This window comes from Aythya marila (genome assembly GCF_965140915.1).
Source record: "Aythya marila genome assembly, chromosome: 37".
NCBI lineage: Eukaryota > Metazoa > Chordata > Aves > Anseriformes > Anatidae > Aythya > Aythya marila.
This window is the reverse complement of record NC_139078.1, coordinates 30,328-49,556: the sequence shown is the minus strand read 5'-3', so window position 1 is coordinate 49,556 and position 19,229 is coordinate 30,328. Positions and strand designations below refer to the sequence as shown.

General features: G+C 61.8%; 3 protein-coding genes across 3 annotated transcripts; 2 read left to right on the top strand and 1 right to left on the bottom strand.

Annotated features, from left to right (window-relative positions):
• Positions 1–109: 109 nt before the first annotated feature.
• Positions 110–5,681, top strand: MYH14 (myosin heavy chain 14; the record flags this gene model as incomplete). Its single annotated transcript, XM_082782145.1, has 6 exons — positions 110–130; positions 675–857; positions 1,650–1,846; positions 2,812–2,920; positions 3,944–4,116; positions 5,353–5,681. The coding sequence occupies 6 exons, from the start codon at positions 110–112 to the stop codon at positions 5,615–5,617; spliced, it is 948 nt and encodes a 315-aa protein (XP_082638271.1). The 3' UTR covers positions 5,618–5,681.
• Positions 5,682–6,399: 718 nt separating this feature from the next.
• THAP7 (THAP domain containing 7) lies at positions 6,400–10,476 on the top strand. Its single transcript, XM_082782144.1, has 5 exons — positions 6,400–6,447; positions 7,238–7,317; positions 8,798–8,953; positions 9,609–9,749; positions 9,849–10,476. Exons 2-5 carry the CDS (start codon positions 7,238–7,240, stop codon positions 10,369–10,371), a joined length of 900 nt encoding a protein of 299 aa, XP_082638270.1. The 5' UTR covers positions 6,400–6,447; the 3' UTR covers positions 10,372–10,476.
• Positions 10,477–10,596: 120 nt separating this feature from the next.
• Positions 10,597–18,509, bottom strand: SLC27A5 (solute carrier family 27 member 5). Its single transcript, XM_082782143.1, has 10 exons — positions 17,908–18,509; positions 15,887–16,096; positions 15,351–15,509; positions 14,396–14,520; positions 14,126–14,320; positions 13,255–13,345; positions 12,833–13,031; positions 12,635–12,732; positions 11,751–11,881; positions 10,597–11,318 (listed from the first exon to the last, which is right to left on the bottom strand). Exons 1-10 carry the CDS (start codon positions 18,386–18,388, stop codon positions 11,142–11,144), a joined length of 1,866 nt encoding a protein of 621 aa, XP_082638269.1. The 5' UTR covers positions 18,389–18,509; the 3' UTR covers positions 10,597–11,141.
• Between the last annotated feature and the right edge of the window lie 720 nt (positions 18,510–19,229).

The window sequence follows — 19,229 nt, the reverse complement described above, 5'->3', positions numbered from 1 at the left end:
ACATCCCCTATAGCACCATGGTTCATCCCCTATAGCCCCCATGGCCTGTCCCCTATAGCCCCTATAGCCCCTATAGCCCCTATAGCCTGTCCCCTATAGCCCCCGTGACATGTCCCCTATAGCCCCCATAGTACATCCCCTATAGCTCCCATGATGCGTCCCCTATAGCCACCATGGTGCATCCCCTACACCACCACAGAACATCCCCTATAGCCCCCACGGCCTGTCCCCTATAGATCCCATTGGCACATCCCCTATAACACCACAGAACATCCCCTATAGCCCCCATAGCCTGTCCCCTATAGCCCCCACGGTGCGTCCCCTATAGCCCCCAAGGCACATCCTCTAGAGTCCCATAGTGCGTCCCTATATTCCCCATGGCACATCCCCTATAGCCTCCCTGATACATACCCTATAGTCCCCACGCCATGTCCCTTATAGACCCCCCTATAGCCCACGCCATGCATCCCTTATGGCCCCCATGCCACAGACCTCATGCACATCCCCTATAGCCCCCATGGCATGTCCCCTATATCCCCTATACTCTCCCCTATATTCCCCCTTGCACGTCCCCTATAGCCCCCATGGCACGTCCCCTATAGCCCCCATGGCACGTCCCCTATACACACCCCCTATAGCCCCAAGCCACCTCCCCCGCAGCAAACCCTCTATAGGCCCCTCGCTGCATCCCCTATACCCACCCCGTGCCCCTTGCCCACCCCCCACCCCCCCACATCCCCTATAGCCGCTATAGGTGCAGGGGGAGCCGGGACCCCGAGGAGCTGCAGGCGGCGCTGGCGGAGCTGCGGGACCACAACCGGGAGCTGCGGCAGCGCCTGCACCAGCGGCACGAGCAGGTCGGGCACCTATAGGGCACCTATAGGGCACCTATAGGGGGCACCTATAAGGGTACCCATAGGGGACGTATAGGGGGGCACCCACGGCGGGTCTCCGGGGGTGTCCCTGTGGGGTTTGGGGCACCTAGAGGGAAGTTTTGGGGGGGGAGCACCTATAGGTAACGTATAGGGGGGACGTATGGTGGGAACGTATGGGGGGTGTGGGGGGAGCCTATGGGCACCTATGGAGGGCGCCTGTAGGGTGGGGTATATGGGGGGATGTAGGGGACGTGGGGGGGATTTAGGGGGACCTAAATGTATATGGGGACGTATAGGGGGACGTATGGGACACCTATGGGCACACGGAGGGGAGGGCGCCTATAGGGGAACATCTGGGGGACGTATAGAGGGGCGCAAGGTGGGGAGGGGGGAAAGGGGCTGGGGGGGGGAGGCGGGGCACCTATGGGTGCTGGGGGGGCATTTTTGGGGCCGAGGGTGCATTTTTTTTGGAGCCCGTGGGTGAATATTTGGGTGCTATTTCTGCGGTTTTGGGTGCCGTGGGTGCATTTTTGGGTGCCGTGGGTGCAATTTTGGGTGCCGTGGGTGCAATTTTGGGTGCCATGGGTGCATTTTTGGGTGCTTTGGGTGTATTTTTGGGTGCTATGACTGCATTTTGGGCATCCAGGGGTGCATTTTGGGTGCAGTTTGGGGTTCCTTGAGTGCATTTTCGGTGCCGTGGATGTATTTTTGGGTGTCGTGGGCGCATTTTGGGGCACTGTGGGTGCCCCCAGGCGCTGACACCCATGGGTGCAGGCGCAGGAGCTGCAGCGGGCGCTGGCGGGGGCTCGGGCACGGGCTCAGACAGCAGCGGGGGCGCGGGCCCAGCTGGAACGGGAGCAGCGGGGGCTGCGGGGGCGGCTGCAGCACCCAAGGGTGCCCCCGCACCCAGCCGAGGCTGCCCTGCGCGCCCGCTGCCTCCACCTCCAGGAGCTGCTGAACCGCGAGGCCGGGTGAGCATCGGGGTCCCCGGGGGGCTGGCGGGGGTCCTGGGTGGTCCAAGGGGGGGGTCAGGGTGGGCTTGGGTGGGCCCAGGGTGGGCTTGGGTGGCCCTGGGGTGCTCCAGGGTGGTGCGAGGGGGTCCCAGGGTGGTCCCAGGGTGGTCTTGGGTGGCCCCAGGATGGTCCCATGGGTGGGACCAGGATGTCCCACGGCGCCCCTGAGGTCCCACTTCCCGTGGGTGCTGTGTGGGGCACCCATGGGTGCCATGAGGGTGCTGTGGGGGTAACATGGGGCACCCATGGGTGCTCTAAGGGTGACATGGGGCACCCATGGGTGCCATAGGGTGACGTGGGGCACCCAAGGGTGCCGTGAGGGTGCTGTGGGGGCGATGTGGGGCACCTATGGGTGCTGTGAGGGTGACATGGGGCACCCATGGGTGCCATAGGGTGACGTGGGGCACCCAAGGGTGCCGTGAGGGTGCTGTGGGGGCGACATGGGGCACCCATGGGTGCTCTGAGGGTGACATGGGGCACCCATGGGTGCCGTGGGGGTGCCATGGGGCACCCATGGGTGCCATAGGGTGACATGGGGCACCTATGGGTGCCGTGGGGGTGACATGGGGCACCCATGGGTGCTGTGAGGGTGATGTGGGGCACCCATGGGTGTTGTGAGGGTGACATGGGGCACCCATGGGTGCCGTGGGGGTGCCATGGGGCACCCATGGGTGCCATAGGGTGACATGGGGCACCTATGGGTGCCGTGGGGGTGACATGGGGCACCCATGGGTGCTGTGAGGGTGATGTGGGGCACCCATGGGTGCTGTGAGGGTGACATGGGGCACCCATGGGTGCTGTGAGGGTGATGTGGGGCACCCATGGGTGCTGTGAGGGTGACGCAGGGCACCCATGGTTGTTGTGAGGATACCATGGGGCACCCATGGGTGCCATAGAGTGACATGGGGCACCCATGGGTGCAGGGCACGGGCGGCGCTGGCCCGGGCGTCGCGGGCGGCGGGACGGCGCCTGCGGGTGCTGCTGGCGGAGGCGGAGGAGCAGCGGCTGCGGGGGGAGCGCTACCGCCTGCAGGTGACGTCACGGGCGCGATGTCACACGGGGGGGTGACGTCACAGCGGTGACATCATGGGGCGGGGTTCCCTGTGCAGGCTGGGGGAGGTGTGGGGGTGTCACCCCGTGTCACCCACCCCGTGTCACCCGGTGTCACCCGGTGTCACCCCACGTCCCCATGCCCCTGTCCCCGTTCCCCCCACCCCACGTCCCCATGGCCCCCCCTTGTCCCAAAGCCACGTCCCCCCCTGTCCTTTGACCCTATGCCCTGTGTCCCCATGTCCCCACACCATGTCCCCACATCCCCCATCTCCTCCCTCTTGTCCCTCCCATGTCCCCCCCACGTCCCTGTGTCCCTTCCATCTCCCCCATGTCCCCCCCATGTCCCCCCCATGTCCCTTCCATCTCTCCCACATCCTTCCCATGTCCCCACCATGCCCCATGTCCCCCCCCATGCCCCATGTCCCCCCCATGTCCCCCCCATGTCCCCCATGTCCCCTCTCTAGTCTCCCCCATCTCCCCCATGTCCTCCCCATGTCCCCCCAATGTCCCCATGTCCCTTCCATCTCCCCCATGTCCCCCCCATGTCCCCCATGTCCCCTCTCTAGTCTCCCCCATCCCCCCCATGTCACCCCATGTCCCCCCATGCCCCTTCCATCTCCCCCATGTCCCCCCATGTCCCCCCCATGTCCCCCCATGTCCCCTCCATCTCCCCCACGTCCCTCCCATGTCCCCCCATGTCCCCCTCATGTACCCCCCCATGTCCCCCCATGTCCCTTCCATCTCCCCCATGTCCCCCCCATGTCCCTTCCATCTCCCCCACGTCTCTCCCATGTCCCCACCATGCCCCATGTCCCCCCCATGTCCCCCCTACGTCCCCCCATGCCCCTTCCATCTCCCCCCCATGTCCCCCGCATGTCCCTTCCATCTCCCCCATGTCCCCCCATGTCCCCCCCATGCCCCCCACGTCCCCCCATGTCCCCCCCATCCTCCCCATCTCCCCCCCATGTCCCCCCACCCCACGTGTCCCCCTGTCCCCCGCAGGCGGAGGCCACCGAGGCAGCCGAGCGGGCGCTGCGGGACGAGGTGGCGGCGGTGGCGGCGGGGACGGCGCGCACCGAGGCCCAGGGCCACCGCCTGCGCCGGGCGCTGGACGACGTCGGGGACGGCGCCGCCGCCACCGCGCGCCGCGTGGCCGCCCTGCGGGCACGACTCAGGTGGGCGCACGCGTCTGTAACGCCCGGCGGGGAGCCTACGGGGCCCTATAGCACCCTACGGGGCCCTAGAGACCCCTATGGGCCCCTATAGCACCCTACGGGCTCCCTAGAGACCCCTATGGGCCCCTATAGCACCCTATGGGCATCCTAGAGATCTCTGTGGGTCCCTATAGCACCTTATGGGATCCCTAGAGATCTCTGTGGGCCCCTATAGCACCTTATGGACTCCATAGAGCCCAATGTGGGTCCCTATAGCACCCTATGGGCTCCCTAGAGACCCCTATGGGCCCCTAGAGCACCCTATGGGCTCCCTAGAGATCGTTGTGGGCCCCTATAGCACCCTATGGGCTCACTAGAGACCCCTATGGGCCCCTATAGCACCCTACGGGTCCCTAGAGACCCCTATGGGCCCCTATAGCACCCTACGGGCTCCCTAGAGACCCCTATGGGCCCCTATAGCACCCTATGGGCATCCTAGAGATCTCTGTGGGTCCCTATAGCACCTTATGGGATCCCTAGAGATCTCTGTGGGTCCCTATAGCACCTTATAGACTCCATAGAGCCCAGTGTGGATCCCTATAGCACCCTATGGGCATCCTAGAGACCCCTGTTGGCCCCTATAGCACCCTATGGGCTCCTATAGCACCCTATAGGCTCCCTAGAGACCCCTATGGGCCCCTATAGCACCCTATGGGCATCCTAGAGATTTCAGTGGGTCCCTATAGCACCTTATGGGCTCCCTAGAAACCCCTTCTGGGCCCCTATAGCACCTTATGGACTCCATAGAGCCCAATGTGGGTCCCTATAGCACCCTATGGGTTCCCTATGGGGGGCTGTATGGGGCCAGGGGGATTTGGGGATTGTGGGAGGCTCTGGGGGGGCTGTATGGGGCCAGGGGCCTTATAGGATAGTGGGGGTATTCTGGGGGGGGTGTATGGGGCCAGGGGGATTATAGGGCGGTAGGGGACTCGGAGGGGGGGGGCCTGTGTGGGGTCTGAGGATTTATGGGACTGTGGGGGGGGCTATATGGGGCCAGGGGATTATGGGATAGTGGGGGGGGGGCTCTATGGGGTCAGGGGGATTATAGGGCGGTAGGGGACTTGGGGAGGGGGCTGTATGGGGTCAGGGAGATTATGGGATTGTGGGGTATTCTGGGGTAGCTGTATGGGGTCAGGGGGATTATAGGGCAGCGGGGGGCTCTCTGGGTCCCCCCAAAACCCCCCCGTCTGCCCCCAGGTGCGACCCGCTGACCCTGTCCCGCACCGTGCGCCGCATGCTCCGGGGGGAGGACGAGGACAGCGGGGACAGCGGGGACAGCGGGGACAGCGGGTCCCCCCCGTGGGCCCTCGGGGAGCCCCTCGAAACCGCCCCCGGCCCCCAGGAGGGCCTTGAAACCGCCCCCAAGGAGCCCCTCGAAACTGCCCCTGGCCCCCAGGAGGGCCTTGAAACCGCCCCCAAGGAGCCCCTCGAAACCGCCCCCGGCCCCCCGGGGGGGCCTTGAAACCGCCGTTGGCCTCCAGGGGGGGCTTGAAACCGACGCTGGTCCCAGGGGGGGCCTCGAAACCGCCGCCGGGGAGCCCTAAAAGTGGGCTCTGACCCCATAGAGCCCCCCCAGGACCCCCCTCGACACACCCTTAGGGGGGTGGGGGGCTCTACAGAAGGGGTGGGGCTTATTTTTGGGGCGGGGCTTATTAGGGGCGGGGCTTAAGGGGGGAGGGGCTTAAGGGGGCGTGGCGTGGTGACACATTAAAGATGTTTGAAATCCACCTGGAGTCCTTTTGGGGGAAGACCCCCCCAACCACATTTTTTGGGGGTCTTGAAGCGCCCCCCCCCCCAAACCTTGCTGGGGGGGGTCCTGAGCCCCCCCCCGTACCCCAATTTGTGACCCCCCCCCCCCCAGATTCCTTTTGAACACCCGGAGTGGGAGGGGCCTTAAAACACCCCAAAACCATTGGGGGGGGGCTGGAAACCCCCCCTCAGCTTCAACCTGGGGGGCTCAAACCCCCCCGAGACCCTTTTTTTGGGGGGGTCCTGACCCCCCCCCTCCCCCCCCCCCCCAACTGCGCCCGGGGAGCCTTGAAACAGCCCCAAGCCCAGCGGGAGGAGGGGGGAGCCTTGAAACCACCGCGCGGGCTGGAGGCGGGGCTGGCTATGCTAATCAGGGCGCGCGGCAACCAATCGCGGCGCGGCATGCAAACGAGGGGCCGGGCGGCGGACGGCGGCGAATGAGGAGGGAGAGGGGGCGGGGCCGGGGCGCCGCGAGACCCCGGGAGTCTCGCGAGAGTTGAGGGCGGGCGGAGGCGGCGGCGGCGGCGGGATGGGAGCGCCGAGGTGAGGCCCCGGCACCGGCCCCGGTCCCAAGCCCCGCCCCTTGCCCCGCCCCCAGACCCCCCGAGGGTGGGGGGCACCGGCCCCGGGGCTGGGGGGGCTCCTCCGGTGGTCCCCGGCCCGCCCCTTCCGCCCCCCCCCCCCCCTTAGCAACCGCGGCCCTTAGCAACGGGCTGCCCCTTGCCCCGTGACGTCATCGCCCCCCTCACCCCAGGTTCCCCCCCCCCCCTCCTTTCTTATGGGGGGGGGGGTCCCATAGGGTTGGGGAGGGGGCACCTGGGGGGGGGCTATGGGGGGCTGGGGGGTCTTTGGGGGAGGTTGGGGGGCGCCTGGGGCTCTAAGGAAGGTTTGGGAGGGCACTGGGGGCTGGGGGGGGGGCAGCTGGGGGGGTGGAGGGACCCTGGAGGGGACATTGGGGGCTCTGAGGGAGTTTTGGGGGGGGGAATGGGGGCAGGGGGGGCACCGGGGTGGATGGAGGGACCCTGGAGGGGGTGCTGGGGGGTTGGGACTGCTCGTGGGGGGGCCCTGGGGGGGCTCTGGGAGCTCCAAGGGGTTACACAGGGCTCGGGGGGGGGAGGATCTGGGGTCAACAAGGGGAGCATGGATATGGGGGGGGGGCTCTGAGGGGGACACAGGGATTTGGGGGGGGACACCAAAGGGTCTGGGGTGTGCCGAGAGGGCACTTGGGAGTCTCAGCACCTGGCTGTATCTGGAGGTGCATGGAGGGGCTGGCAGTTTTTTTTTGGGGGGGGGTCTTCCCATGGGAGACCTTTCTCGCTTCCCCCCTCCCCAGATGCCCCGTCACTGCTCTGCTGCCGGCTGCTGCACCCGCGACACCCGGGAGACCCGCAACCGAGGCATCTCCTTCCACCGGTGGGTGCCCCCACGCCTCCTCAGGGGGCGCTCCCCCCCCCGTGGGGACCCCTCCTTACCCCCCCAAATGGTCTTGCTGGGGGGGGGCTTTCCTCGTTTCTCCCTTTTGCGGCAGTTTTATTTGGCTGCTTTTTCACCTTTTGGCTCTCGGTTTAATCCTTTTGCATTGGTTTAGGCCAGGTGTAACCCCCCCCACCCCCAGCAATGGTTTGGCCCAGGTGTACCCCTCTCCTTTAGCAATGGTTTGGCCCAGGTGTGCCCCCCCCCATCCTTCTTAGCAGTGGTTTGGCCCACGTGTTCTTTCCCTCCTTTTTACAAGGGTTTGTCCCGGATTCCCCCCATTTAGCAGTGGTTTGGCCCAGATGCCCCCCCTCTCCCTTTTTAGCAATGGTTTGGCTCAGGTGTTCCCCCCTCCCCATTTTGGTAGTGGTTTGGCCCAGGTCTGCCCCCTCCATCAGTGGTTTGGTCCAGGTGCCTCCCCCCCCAACTTTTAGCAGTGGTTTGGCCCAGGTGCCCCCCACACTTTAGCAATGGTTTGGCCCAGGTGTGTTTCCCTCCCCCCTCCCCTTTTACCAATGGTTTGTCCCAGGTGCTCCCCCCTCCCTTTTAGCAGTGGTTTGGCGCAAGTCTGTCCCCTCCATCAATGGTTTGGCCCAGATGCCCCCCAACTCCCATTTTAGCAATGGTTTGGCCCAGGTGCCTCCCACCCCCCTTTTAGCAATGGTTTGGCCCAGGTGCCCCCCCCCCTTTTAGCAATGGTTTGGCCCAGGTTTCCCCCCCCCTTTTAGCAGTGGTTTGGCCCAGGTGCCCCCCCCCACTTTAGCAATGGTTTGGCCCAGGTGTGTTTCCCTCCCCCCTCCCCTTTTACCAATGGTTTGTCCCAGGTGTTCCCCCCTCCCCATTTTGGTAGTGGTTTGGCCCAGGTCTGCCCCCCTCCATCAATGGTTTGGCCCAGATGCCCCCCCACTCCCTTTTTAGCAGTGGTTTGGCCCAGGTGTCCCCCCCCCCTTTTAGCAATGGTTTGGCCCAGGTGCCTCCCCCCCCCTTTTATCAGTGGTTTGGCCCAGGTTTCCCCCCCCTTTTAGCAGTGGTTTGGCCCAGGTGCCCCCCCCCCCCTTTTAGCAGTGCTTTGGCCCAGGTGCCTCCGCCCCCCCCTTTTATCAGTGGTTTGGCCCAGGTGCCCCTCCCATTTTAGCAGTGGTTTGGCCCAGGTGTCCCCCCCTCCCCATTTTGGTAGTGGTTTGGTCCATGTATCTGCTTCCCCCCCCCCAATAATGGTTTGGCCCAGTTATGTCCCCCCCCCATTTTAGGAATGGTTCAGCCCCCTCCCCATTACCAAACCCTCCCTGGCCCGTTCCATTGGGGGCTGCTGGGGGGGAGCCATCCCCCTAATCTCTCAAAAACCAGCATTTTGGGGGGATTTCGGCCACGAAACCCGACGTGACCCCCCCCTTTTTTAATTTTTTTTGCCCCCCCCCAGGCTGCCCAAGAAGGACAACCCGCGGCGGGCGCTGTGGCTGGAGAACAGCCGGCGGCGGGACGCGAGCGGGGAGGGCCGCTGGGACCCGGCCTCCAAATACATCTACTTCTGCTCCCAGCACTTCGAGAAGAGCTGCTTCGAGATAGTCGGCTTCAGGTAGCTAACGAGGCGCTTAATTAAGCCGCCTCCTCCCCCAGAGAATGGGCCCTCTTAATTACGGAGCCCCCCGTAATTAAGGACAGCCCCCCCTGCTTTGGTTTAAGGTGGGTTCCTCCAGACCTCCCCCTTCCGTCAGTGGAAATGGTTTGCTCCAACCCATTGCCCCCCCCTTCCCCCCCCCGTGCCTCAGTTTCCCATTTTGGGGTCCTGAACCCCCCCCCGGTGCTTTTGGGGGTCCCAGGGATGTGGGGGTTTTGTCACCCCCCCAGGGACTTTGTGGGTGTTGGGTCCCTCTAAAGACACCCCCAGGGCTTTTGGGGACCCCCCCTGGGTTTTAGATCCCCCCAAAACCTTTCCTAAATCTTCAGGGTCACCCTTAGGACCCCCACCCCAAACCTCTGGGGTCCATGGGTCACCCTGGGAGACCCTAAAACATTTTTTGGGGTCCCCTTTTTACCTCTCCAAGGCTTTGGGGTGCCCTGGTGACCTTATTGGGTTTGGGTTTCCTTGGTGACACCCCCCCCGCAGGGTTTTGGGACCCTTTAGGGCTGCGGAGCACCTTCAGGTTTTGGGGTCCCTGTGGGTTTTGGGGTCCCTGTGGGTTTTGGGGTGCCTCGCACTGACCTCCTTGCTCTTCCCCCCCCCACTGCAGTGGCTACCACCGCCTGAAGGAAGGGGCCGTCCCCACCGTCTTCGAGTCGACCTCCCCCAAAACCCCCCGGGACACCAAACCGAAGCTCCCCCCGCCCGACAGCGACACCCCAAAGCCCCCCCGGGCCACCGGGAAGTGGAAGTAAGTCCCGGGACGGGCACCGGCTTTGGGGGGTGACACAGGACACTGCCACCATCTCCCCCCCACCCCATTTAACCCCCCCCTTTTTTCTCCACACAGGCAGGACCCCGCAACATCCCCCCCGGACCCCCCCTTTTCCTCCGACGTCTCCTGCTTCCCCCGAGAAGGCGAAGACCCTGGGGGGGTCCCGGCTCTTCCCGGCCCTTTAGGCGCACGGGGTCCCCTCCCGGACACCCTTTTGGTGGCCACAGGGGACGAAGAAGCCACAGACACCCCCGCCCTCCCTGAAGGTGCCCCCCCGGCACCCCCCAGGCCCGTTTCACCTTCCCTTTACATGCTGAGGCTGCCGCCGCCGGCCGGGGCGTACATCCAGAGCGAGCACAGCTACCAAGTGGGCAGCGCCTTGCTCTGGAAACGCCGCGCCGAAGCCGCCCTGGACGCCCTGGACAAAGCCCAGAGGCAGCTCCAGGCTTGCAAACGCCGAGAGCAGAGGCTGAGGCTGCGGGTGGGCGAGCTGCAGCGAGAGCGACGAGCCCCCCCCGAGGGCCGGAGGGTCCCCAAGGAGCCCCCGCCGCAGGGCGCGGAGCCGCAGGTGCCGGGCGCCGCCGACGGCGGACGGTGAGGGCTCGCCTCCTCTTCCTCGCCGCGGCGCCGCCGCCGGGAAGGTTTGTAAATAAACGAAGCGTTTTCGCCTTTTCTATGAAAAAAAAAAAAAACAAAAAAACAAGGCGACGGCTCGCTTCTGGGAACGCTGCGGGGGTGGGGGGGGAAGGACAGCGACACCGAGTCGGGTTTGCTCGCTGATCGGGCAGGAAAGCGTTTTGGGGAGAAATCAGCAGGGTTGGTGAGCTAAAGCGGCTCAGCGAGGCGGATGAGCAGCAGGGTCGGGCGTTTGTTGTGTTGGTCCCCTTTTTTGGGGAGCTCGGGGGTGCTTTCTTGGTCTGGTTTAGGTGCTCAATCTGGCGGAAAAGTGGATCAGGGAGAAATAAATCAGTTTTGCGCCAGATCTGTGGGAAGAACAAAGTGTTTTGGGGCACGATCCGTCTTCAGGGCCAGCCCTTGGGCAAGCAGGAGGCTGGCACCAAGCGAGTGTTCCCCTCCCAGCGATGGGGAGGATTTTGGGGGCACGATCTGAAGGGAAAACCCACAGGTTGGTCCCCAGAAAACACCCCTCATCATCCAGGCACCCGTCTGGGCTCAGGTAATTATTCCTAAGCCTTTAATTTCCACAGCCAGCACCGTGCGGAGGCACCGGGCACGATGCTAAGAACCAAAACCAGCCTCTCGCCCTCGTCATGCTCCAATGCTGTTAGAAACATCCCTGAAGACAGGTAAAAAAGCCTGATTAGCCCCCAAATCGGCTTCGCCTGTCACCCCGAGGCGCGGCTCCTTCTACAGGTTGATCTTCGCCTCCTGGATGGCAGCGTAGATGTCGGTGTTCATGGGCACGTAGGACTTCTTCTTCTCGTCGCGGAAGAAGAGCGGGTCCTTGATGATGTTGGGGTCAAAGCCTTCTCTGACGAGGTTGCCTTTGCACTGCTTGAAGGTCCCCGTGATCTCCAGGGCTTCCTGTGGGGACAGATGGTGTCAGAAACGGGGACAGGTGACGTTACCGGCGCGGTGTGACCATCATCAGAAATGTGGGGACCCCACTGGGTGTCACTGGCACGGCACCGTCGTTGGAAAGTGGGGACCAAAATGTTCAACGTGGGGAGTTGTCGGCGCAGGGGGACCCAGGTGACAGCGCTGGAAGGGGTGACCCCAGTGTCACCGTCGCCTTGGGGACCCAGGAGGTGTCTTTGGAAACGGGGCGACCCAAAAGATGTCATCAGAAGTCGGGGACCTTGAGACCATCGTCGGAAAGCCACCCCGGCACGAGCTGGCCCCGACGGCGTCATCAGCTCTGGGTGCCGCCACCACCAGAAGCCCCAACGCCATCGCTGGAAGACGAGAGGCCGAAAACCACCCCCCGGGAAGCCCCCCAGAGCCGGGGCCGCTCACCTGGATCCGCACGAAGCGGGGGGCCGCGTAGCTGGGCAGCGTCTCCTTGGTGAAGGCGTAGAGGTTCTCGCCCTCGAAGCTCATCCCGGGCTTCAGGCGGATGGCTGCCATGCCACACTTCCCCTCGCACCCTGCGGGCAGAGCTGGCAGGTTATTTTGGGCAACCAAGTCTCATTTTACCCTTCTTGGTGGCCACTTGGGCCGTTACGGGGAGTTGTTGCGTGCCCAAAGCAACGCTGGGTGCGTATTTTGGGTCAGTTTGTCCCATTTCAGCCCTCGTTGTGACCGTCGGGCCATTACGAGGAGACGCGGTGGGTCCAAAACCCCAGGCATTTCTCTGGGGAAACCAAGTCCCCAGTGGCCACGTGGGTCATCGGTTGCCCAAAATAACATCAGATGCTTCTTTTGGGCAACCAAATCCCTCTATACTCTTTGTGGTAGCTGCTTAGACCATTGTGGGGCATGTTGCATGTCCAAAATATCCTGGCTTGGACAACCAGGTCACCCCTTAACCTTCTTGGAGGCTGCTCAGCCCTTCACAGAACCACGCTGTGCGCCCAAACCAATGCCAGACTCTTATTTGGGGCGACTAAATCCTGGTTTTGCTTCCTTGGTGGCCGGTTGGACCATTATGTGGACGTGTTGCGTGCCCAAAACAACATCGGATGCTTATTTTGGGCAACAGAGCCCTGTTTTACTCTTCTTGGACCACTGCAGGAGTAGTTTTGAGCCCAAAACAACACTGGCCTCCTATTTTGGGTCAACAAGTCCTACTTGAGCCTTTTTCCTGGCCTCTCAGAGCAACGTAGCCCACATCACCTGCCTGAAGGATCCCTGGGTGCTTATTTTAGTCCCACTCGCCCCCTGCACCGCCCTGTACTCACCCGGCACGGACACCCCGTAGACGTTGACCTCCTGGATGAAGTTCACCATGGCCAGAGTGGCCTCCACCTCTGTCGTGGCCACGTTCTCCCCTTTCCAGCTATGGAAGCGAAGGGATGAAGCTGTGAGGAGGAGGAATTCGGGCTGGGGGATGGCATCGCCCCCGTGGACGTGGGCACGACCACGGTGGAGAGGATTACCGGAAAGTGTCTCCCACACGGTCCTGGAAGTAGACGAATTTTTCGTGGTCCATCATGAGGAGGTCACCGCTGTTGAAGAAGGCGTCGCCTTTGACCAAGACGTCTCTCAAGATCTTCTTCTCGGTCTTCTTGGAGTCGCCCGCGTAGCCGTAGAAGGGGGTGTTCTTGGTGATTTTGATGACCAGCAGCCCCGTCTCACCTTCGGGGAGGGAGAGGAGGGTTGGGGCCAGTCAGCAAAGTGCCTTGGGGCTGGAGAACGTCATCCCCATGCCCCAAAACGGGGATGCTGCCGTTTTCCTTGGTCCTTTTCTGGTGCCACCAAGACGATGGTGATAAAGACCAAGAGCTGGCTTTGATGGATCTCCACCCTCTGTTGTCTCTCCCCTGCCAAAAAGGCCCTCGCGAGGCTCATCTTTTCTTACCGGGCCGGACGCGGATGCAGAGTCCTCGCTCGTCGCGTACGGGTTCATCCTCCTCCACGTTGTACTTGATCAGCTCAAAGGGAGCGAAGCTCTGGAGGGCAGAGGAGGAGAAATCGGCGTGCAGAAGAGAAACGCAGGATAAAAAAGGGTGGGAGGACATCTTTGCTTACAGCGTCCGTCGTTACCCACTTGTTAAAACCCATGGAGCCCACCACACCCAATCCCAACATCTTGCAGAGCCTCGTGTTCCGTCCGAACTGATCCCACATTTATATTTAAATAAGATTTAATCAAACACGTTCAACTGCTCGCCAAGCTCACCCACTGTACCTTTCCAATTAAAGGTCTGGGGGAGAACGCTGAGAGCTGCAGCTGGGGGAAAAGGGTGGAAAAAAAATAGTTTTGCAGCTTTTGCTCAACATGGTGGTGGCTGGAGACCAAGAATTGAGACCAGGTGGCCTTTCTTGGGGCTATGAAGATGTCCACGTCACCACAGGCCCTCCAAAAAATGGCTTTTGAGTCAGTGCTGCTGAGTCCGTGTTTGCCAGTGGGGTGGAAGGGACTTCTTTTGGACGTGAAGAGGAGATATCAAAGATCCCACTCTTGTATGAACCCAACCTGATGGACTGTTGAGTCAATACCGGCCAACCAGGTGGAGGGGACTCCTTTTGGATGTGAAGAGGGGATCTGGAAGATCCCGCTCTTGCATGAACCCAACCTGGTGGATGTTGTTGGTTTCTCCAGGTTGGTCGCTACGAGGAGGGCAACCAAGAGATTCCCACTCTTGGGTCAACCCAACTTGAGGGCCAGCATTGGCTTCCCCAAGGCCATCTGCGTTTGTTCCCTGCCATCGTCACCGCTGGTGGCTCACCTTGAGGAACGGATTCGCTCTGCCCACAGCCCCGATCTTGCCGGTGTAGTTGATGAAGCCGGCGTTGCCCTCGGTGGCCCCGTAAAACTCCCAGATGGAGATGGGCCCGAAGCGCTGGAGGAACTCCTTCCACACCTCCGCCCGCAGGCCGTTGCCCACAGCCAAACGCACCCCGTGCTTCTGGTCGTTGTCACGCTGCCAAGGGAAAAACCATCTCAGCACCCGCCCCGTGGCGTCGCGTATCCCCCGGGGGTGAATTTCGGGCCTCACCTTGGGCGTGTTGCAGAGGTAGCGCATGAGCTCGCCCACGTACTGGATGACGGTGACGTTGTAGCGGCGGCAGTCGTCCCAGAACTGGGAGGCGGAGAATTTGGAACGCAGGACGCAGGTGGCTCCTGCGGGGACACGGTGGGGTGATGGTTCCCTCCTCTTTTCCCTCTTTTTTTTTCCATTAATCCTTCCATCCATCCTTTCGTCTTTCTTTATCCCTCCCACATTCACCCATTATCTATGACCTCTTTCCTTTTCTGTTGTCTCTTCGTTCCTCTTTCTTTCCTTCCCCATCCTCACTTTTTTTGTCATCTGTCATCCCATCCATCCCCCCACTGCTCCATTTATCACTGTAAATATCTCTCCTTTTCTCCCCTCCACCCTTGCACGTTTTTCCATCATCCTTCAGTCCATCTCCAGAAGACAAATGTCCATTGATCCATCTCCATTAAAGCAGCCACGTGTTCATCCCCAGCCTTACATTTATCTTATCCATCCCTAAAAAATATCCACCACCACAAAGCAGCCATCCATCCATTTCCATAAGCACATCCATCTCTAGAAAACATCTATGTCCTCCAGAAAATATTAATTCATATCTAGAAAACATACCTCCATCTCCGTATAAATCTATCCATCTCCAGAAAACATCCACGTGTCCTTCATAATGCATCCATCTGTCCATCCAGCTCCATAAAACGTCCATCCAACTCCATAAAACATCTATCCAACTCCATAAAACATCCATCCATCCATCCATCCATCCATCCATCCATCCATCCATCCATCCATCCATCCATCCATCCATCCATCCATCCCCTATCTCCAGACACCCCCCTCTCCATTTTTATCCCCTCTCTCCCTCCTCTTCCTTCTCCCCACCCATTTCTCCATCCGTCCATCCGTCCATCCCTGTCTGTCCGTCCTCCCCCCACGCGGGCCGTGGGGTACGTACCCATCTCCAGGCACCCTCCCACCCCGATGAGCAGCCCGGCCGAGTGGTAGAGCGGCAGCGTGGTGTAGACGTGGTCGGTGCCCCGTATCCCGCAGATCCGGCCCAGGCTGGCCACCATCAGCAGCTTCTGCTCCGTGATCACCGCCGCTTTGGGCAGCCCTGGGGGTGGGAAACGTCCTCCGTGGAGGCGCCCACGTGGGATGGGAGGGCGAGACCCTTCCCTCGGGGTGCTGGGTCTCTGTCCCTAAAGGCCTCGTGTGGTGGTTGGGGTGGGATCTGGTCCTACCGAGGATGTCCTGTCCTCCCTGTCCCAACGGGGACATGGTGGCTCGCCATCCTTGGGGACACCCAACCCTCACGGGGAACCAAGCCCAGCCGGACTCAGGACACTCAGGATTGCAGAAAAGACCCCACAAGACCCCACCAGCCTCCCCGGTGTCCCCCACACCATCTTGCCCACCCCTCCAGCTCCTCGCCCATGGCACCCCAACCCTCCCAGATGCCGTTCTCCAGGGAGGAGACCCCCGAGGCCTCACCGGTGGTGCCGGAGGTGTAGATGTAGATGGCCTTGGAGGTGGCGGTGATGCCGGCGCGGTAGTGGCTGGGCAGGGGCTTGTCGGAGGCCGCCTCGATGGCTGGCAGCAGGGCCTCGACACCCGGCGTGGGCGACGTGGAGCTCAGGTAGAAGACCTTGATGCCGTCACGCTGCAGGGCTGGCAGCACCTCCTCCAGGGCCTCCTGGAGCTCTGCGGGGACAAGGGGGCATGGTCCAGGGTGAGGAGGTCCCCAAATCGGGGGGGTGCTCTGAGCATCCATGAAGGGAACCGAAAGAGCACAAAATGGGTGCTCTGTGTACCCCAAGTGGGTGCCCTGGTCAGATGGGTACCCAGGGCATCATGGTTGGGTTCCTCAATGATCCCAAGTGGGCTCCCAATGGATCCTAAATGGACACCTTGGTGAGATGGGCACCCAGGACATCGTGGTTGGGCTCCCCAGTGATCCCATATGAGCTCCCAATGGATCCCAAATGGACACCTTGATCATATGGGTACCAAGAGCATCGTGGTTGGGTTCCCCAATGACCCTAGGTGGGCACCCAATGGACCCCAAATGGACACCTTGGTGAGATGGGCACCCAGGGCATCATGGTTGGGTTCCCCAATGATCCCAGGTGGGCTCCCAATGGATCCCAAATGGACACCTTGATCACATGGGCACCCAGGATATCGTGGTTGGGCTCCCCAATGATCCCAGGTGGGCACCCAATGGGCACCTTGATCATAATGGGAACCCTGGGCAGCCCAAATGAGCACCCCAAGGACCCCAACTGGGCACCCAAAGCATCCCAAAAGGGCACCCGGTGTACCCCAAATGGGGACCTCAATTAGATGAGCACCCTGGCTGGGTGCCTCAAGGATCCCAGCTGGGCACCCCAATAGGACCAGCACCTACAGTGCCCCATACAAGAGCCCCGAGGATCCCAGCAGGGCACCCAAAGCACCCCAAAAGGGGCACCCTGAGCATCCCAATGGGTGCCCCAAGCAAGTATGTACACGTGAGTGTTTTCTTCCTGCCTCCCACTCCCAAAAACGTCCTTGTGATGGAAACAAAAGGACCTTTGGCCCCGGCAACGATCTGGCAATAATTAACCTGTAGCCTTGGCACGGCCAGTGCACCCCACGACAATGACCAAGGCTTGGGGGTGCACACGCGTGAGCAAAGGGCTGCGGCCGTGGCCACGCCTGGGCGTGCAAACATGTGGCCCCGTGTGAATGACCTCTTGCACGCTTCCACGCCCTGCACAAACAGCAGCCACCCACGCACGTGATGTGTGGAGCAACACAGGCACACGTGCAAGAGCAGCTAGGGGCACTGACAGGCGTGCAAATGCATGTACAGCCACTGACAGGCGTGCAGTCACGCAGAGTCACACGTGTGGCACACGCCGGTTCACGCACAGACACGTGCAGGCAACAGCACGTGCAAATCTGTGCACGTGCAAACGAGCACAGCCACTGACACGCACGCAAGTCCACGCATGGACGCTGACAGGTGTCATGCAGGGACACCAACACGCGTGCAGACACACACGCAGAGGCACTGACACTCAAATTCATGCATAGACACATGCACGTGTGCAAATCCGTGAGCAGACACATGCAGCCACTGATGCACATGCACATAAATGCGGTGACACGCATGCAAACACGCACGGACACTGACATGCGTGCAAGTCCATGCACAGCCACTGACACGTGCAAACATACACGGACACACATGCCTAAAAATCCATGCACAGCTCCTGACACGCCTAAAAATCCATGCACAGCCACTGACACGCCTCAAAATCCATGCACAGCCCCTGACACGCCTCAAAATCCATGCCCAGCCACCATCACACATTGCACTTGCACGCAGGACCCCCAACAAGCACGCAGCCCACACTTGCAGGACACCAACGCGTGCAACCCCTGCACGAAGCTGCACGAGCAGGCACGAGCAGCAGCAGCAGACCCCCCCCAGCCTTTTCACACCCCCCCCCAAGGGCACCACTCACCGGTGCTGGCGAGCACGAAGGTGGCCTGAGCAGCAGCGAGCGCGTGCAGCAGCGCCTGGCCCCGCACGTTGCAGTTGAGGCACGCCATGGAGCAGCCCAGCTTGGCCAACGCCAACCATGTCCAGACGTAGGTGGGCTCGTTGGGGAGGAAAACGGCCACGGTCTGGCCCGGCTTCAAGCCCAAACGCTGGGAGAAGGCGTGGGCAGCGCGGCTGCTGCGTTGCTCCACGTCCCGGTAGGTGTAGACGTCGTCCTGGAACAGCAGCAGGGGACGGTGGGGCTGGCGTCGAGTGTGCTCCTGGAACACCTCGAGGAGGGTGACGGCGGGACGCCGGGACAGGCGGCGATGACAGCGCGCCGCAGCCCCCCCCAAGGCCAAGAAGGCTCCCAGGTCCTCCCAGAGGAAGGGGAACAAGCGGTCCCGCAGGAGCAGAAGCAGCAGCAGCAGCCCGGCCACCGCCGCCGTGACCACCCCCAGCATGGTCACCCCGCGGCGCTGGGCTCTGCAGGGCAAGGTCCGCCGCCCGCGCGCACCTTGCCCCGGCGCGTTTGCCCCTGGGTTGGTTTTGTTTTTCTTTCTTTTTTTTTTTTTTTTTTTCTTCTTTGCCTTTGCCTTTTGCTTTTTTTTTTTTTTTTTTTTTTTTTTTTTTTTTTTTTTTCCCTCTTCCCTCCCCCGGCGCCGCCCCGCGCCCTGCCTAGGGTTGAAGGGTGTGGAGCGGCACCGCGGGGGCGGCTTGCGTCAGCGGGTCCCTCGTCCGTCTGTCCGTCCGTCCGTCCGTCCCTTGTCCGTCCGTCTGCGGCACCCGCTCCTGGAGCCGCGTCTGCCGAGCCGAACGGGTGTGGAAATATCAAGTGTCCGTCCGTCCCTCCTGGCCCCGTCCTCCCATCCACCTGCTCTTGGTTTTGGGTTACCGGCTGGGTTTTCCCCGGAGGCAGCGATGGGAGGGGAGCTCTGCCAACCCCCAAAGCCTCCAGCCAGTTCCTAAAGCCTCTATCCAGACCCCCAAACCTCCATCAATCCCCCCAAAACCTCCATCAATCCCCCCAAACCTCCATCAATCCCCTAAAGCCTCCATCAATCCCCTAAAGCCTCCATCAATCCCCTAAAGCCTCCATCCTGTCCCCAAAGCCTCCATCCAGTCCCCAAAACCTCCATCCAGCCCCTACACCTTCCATCAAGCCCCTAAAGCTCCCATCCAGCCTCCGTCCACCCTCCTAAAGCCTCTCTCCAGCCCCCAAAGCCTCCATCCAACCCCTAAAGCACCCATACAGCCCCCAAGGTCTCCATCCAGCCCCTAAAGGACCCATTGAGCTCCTAAACC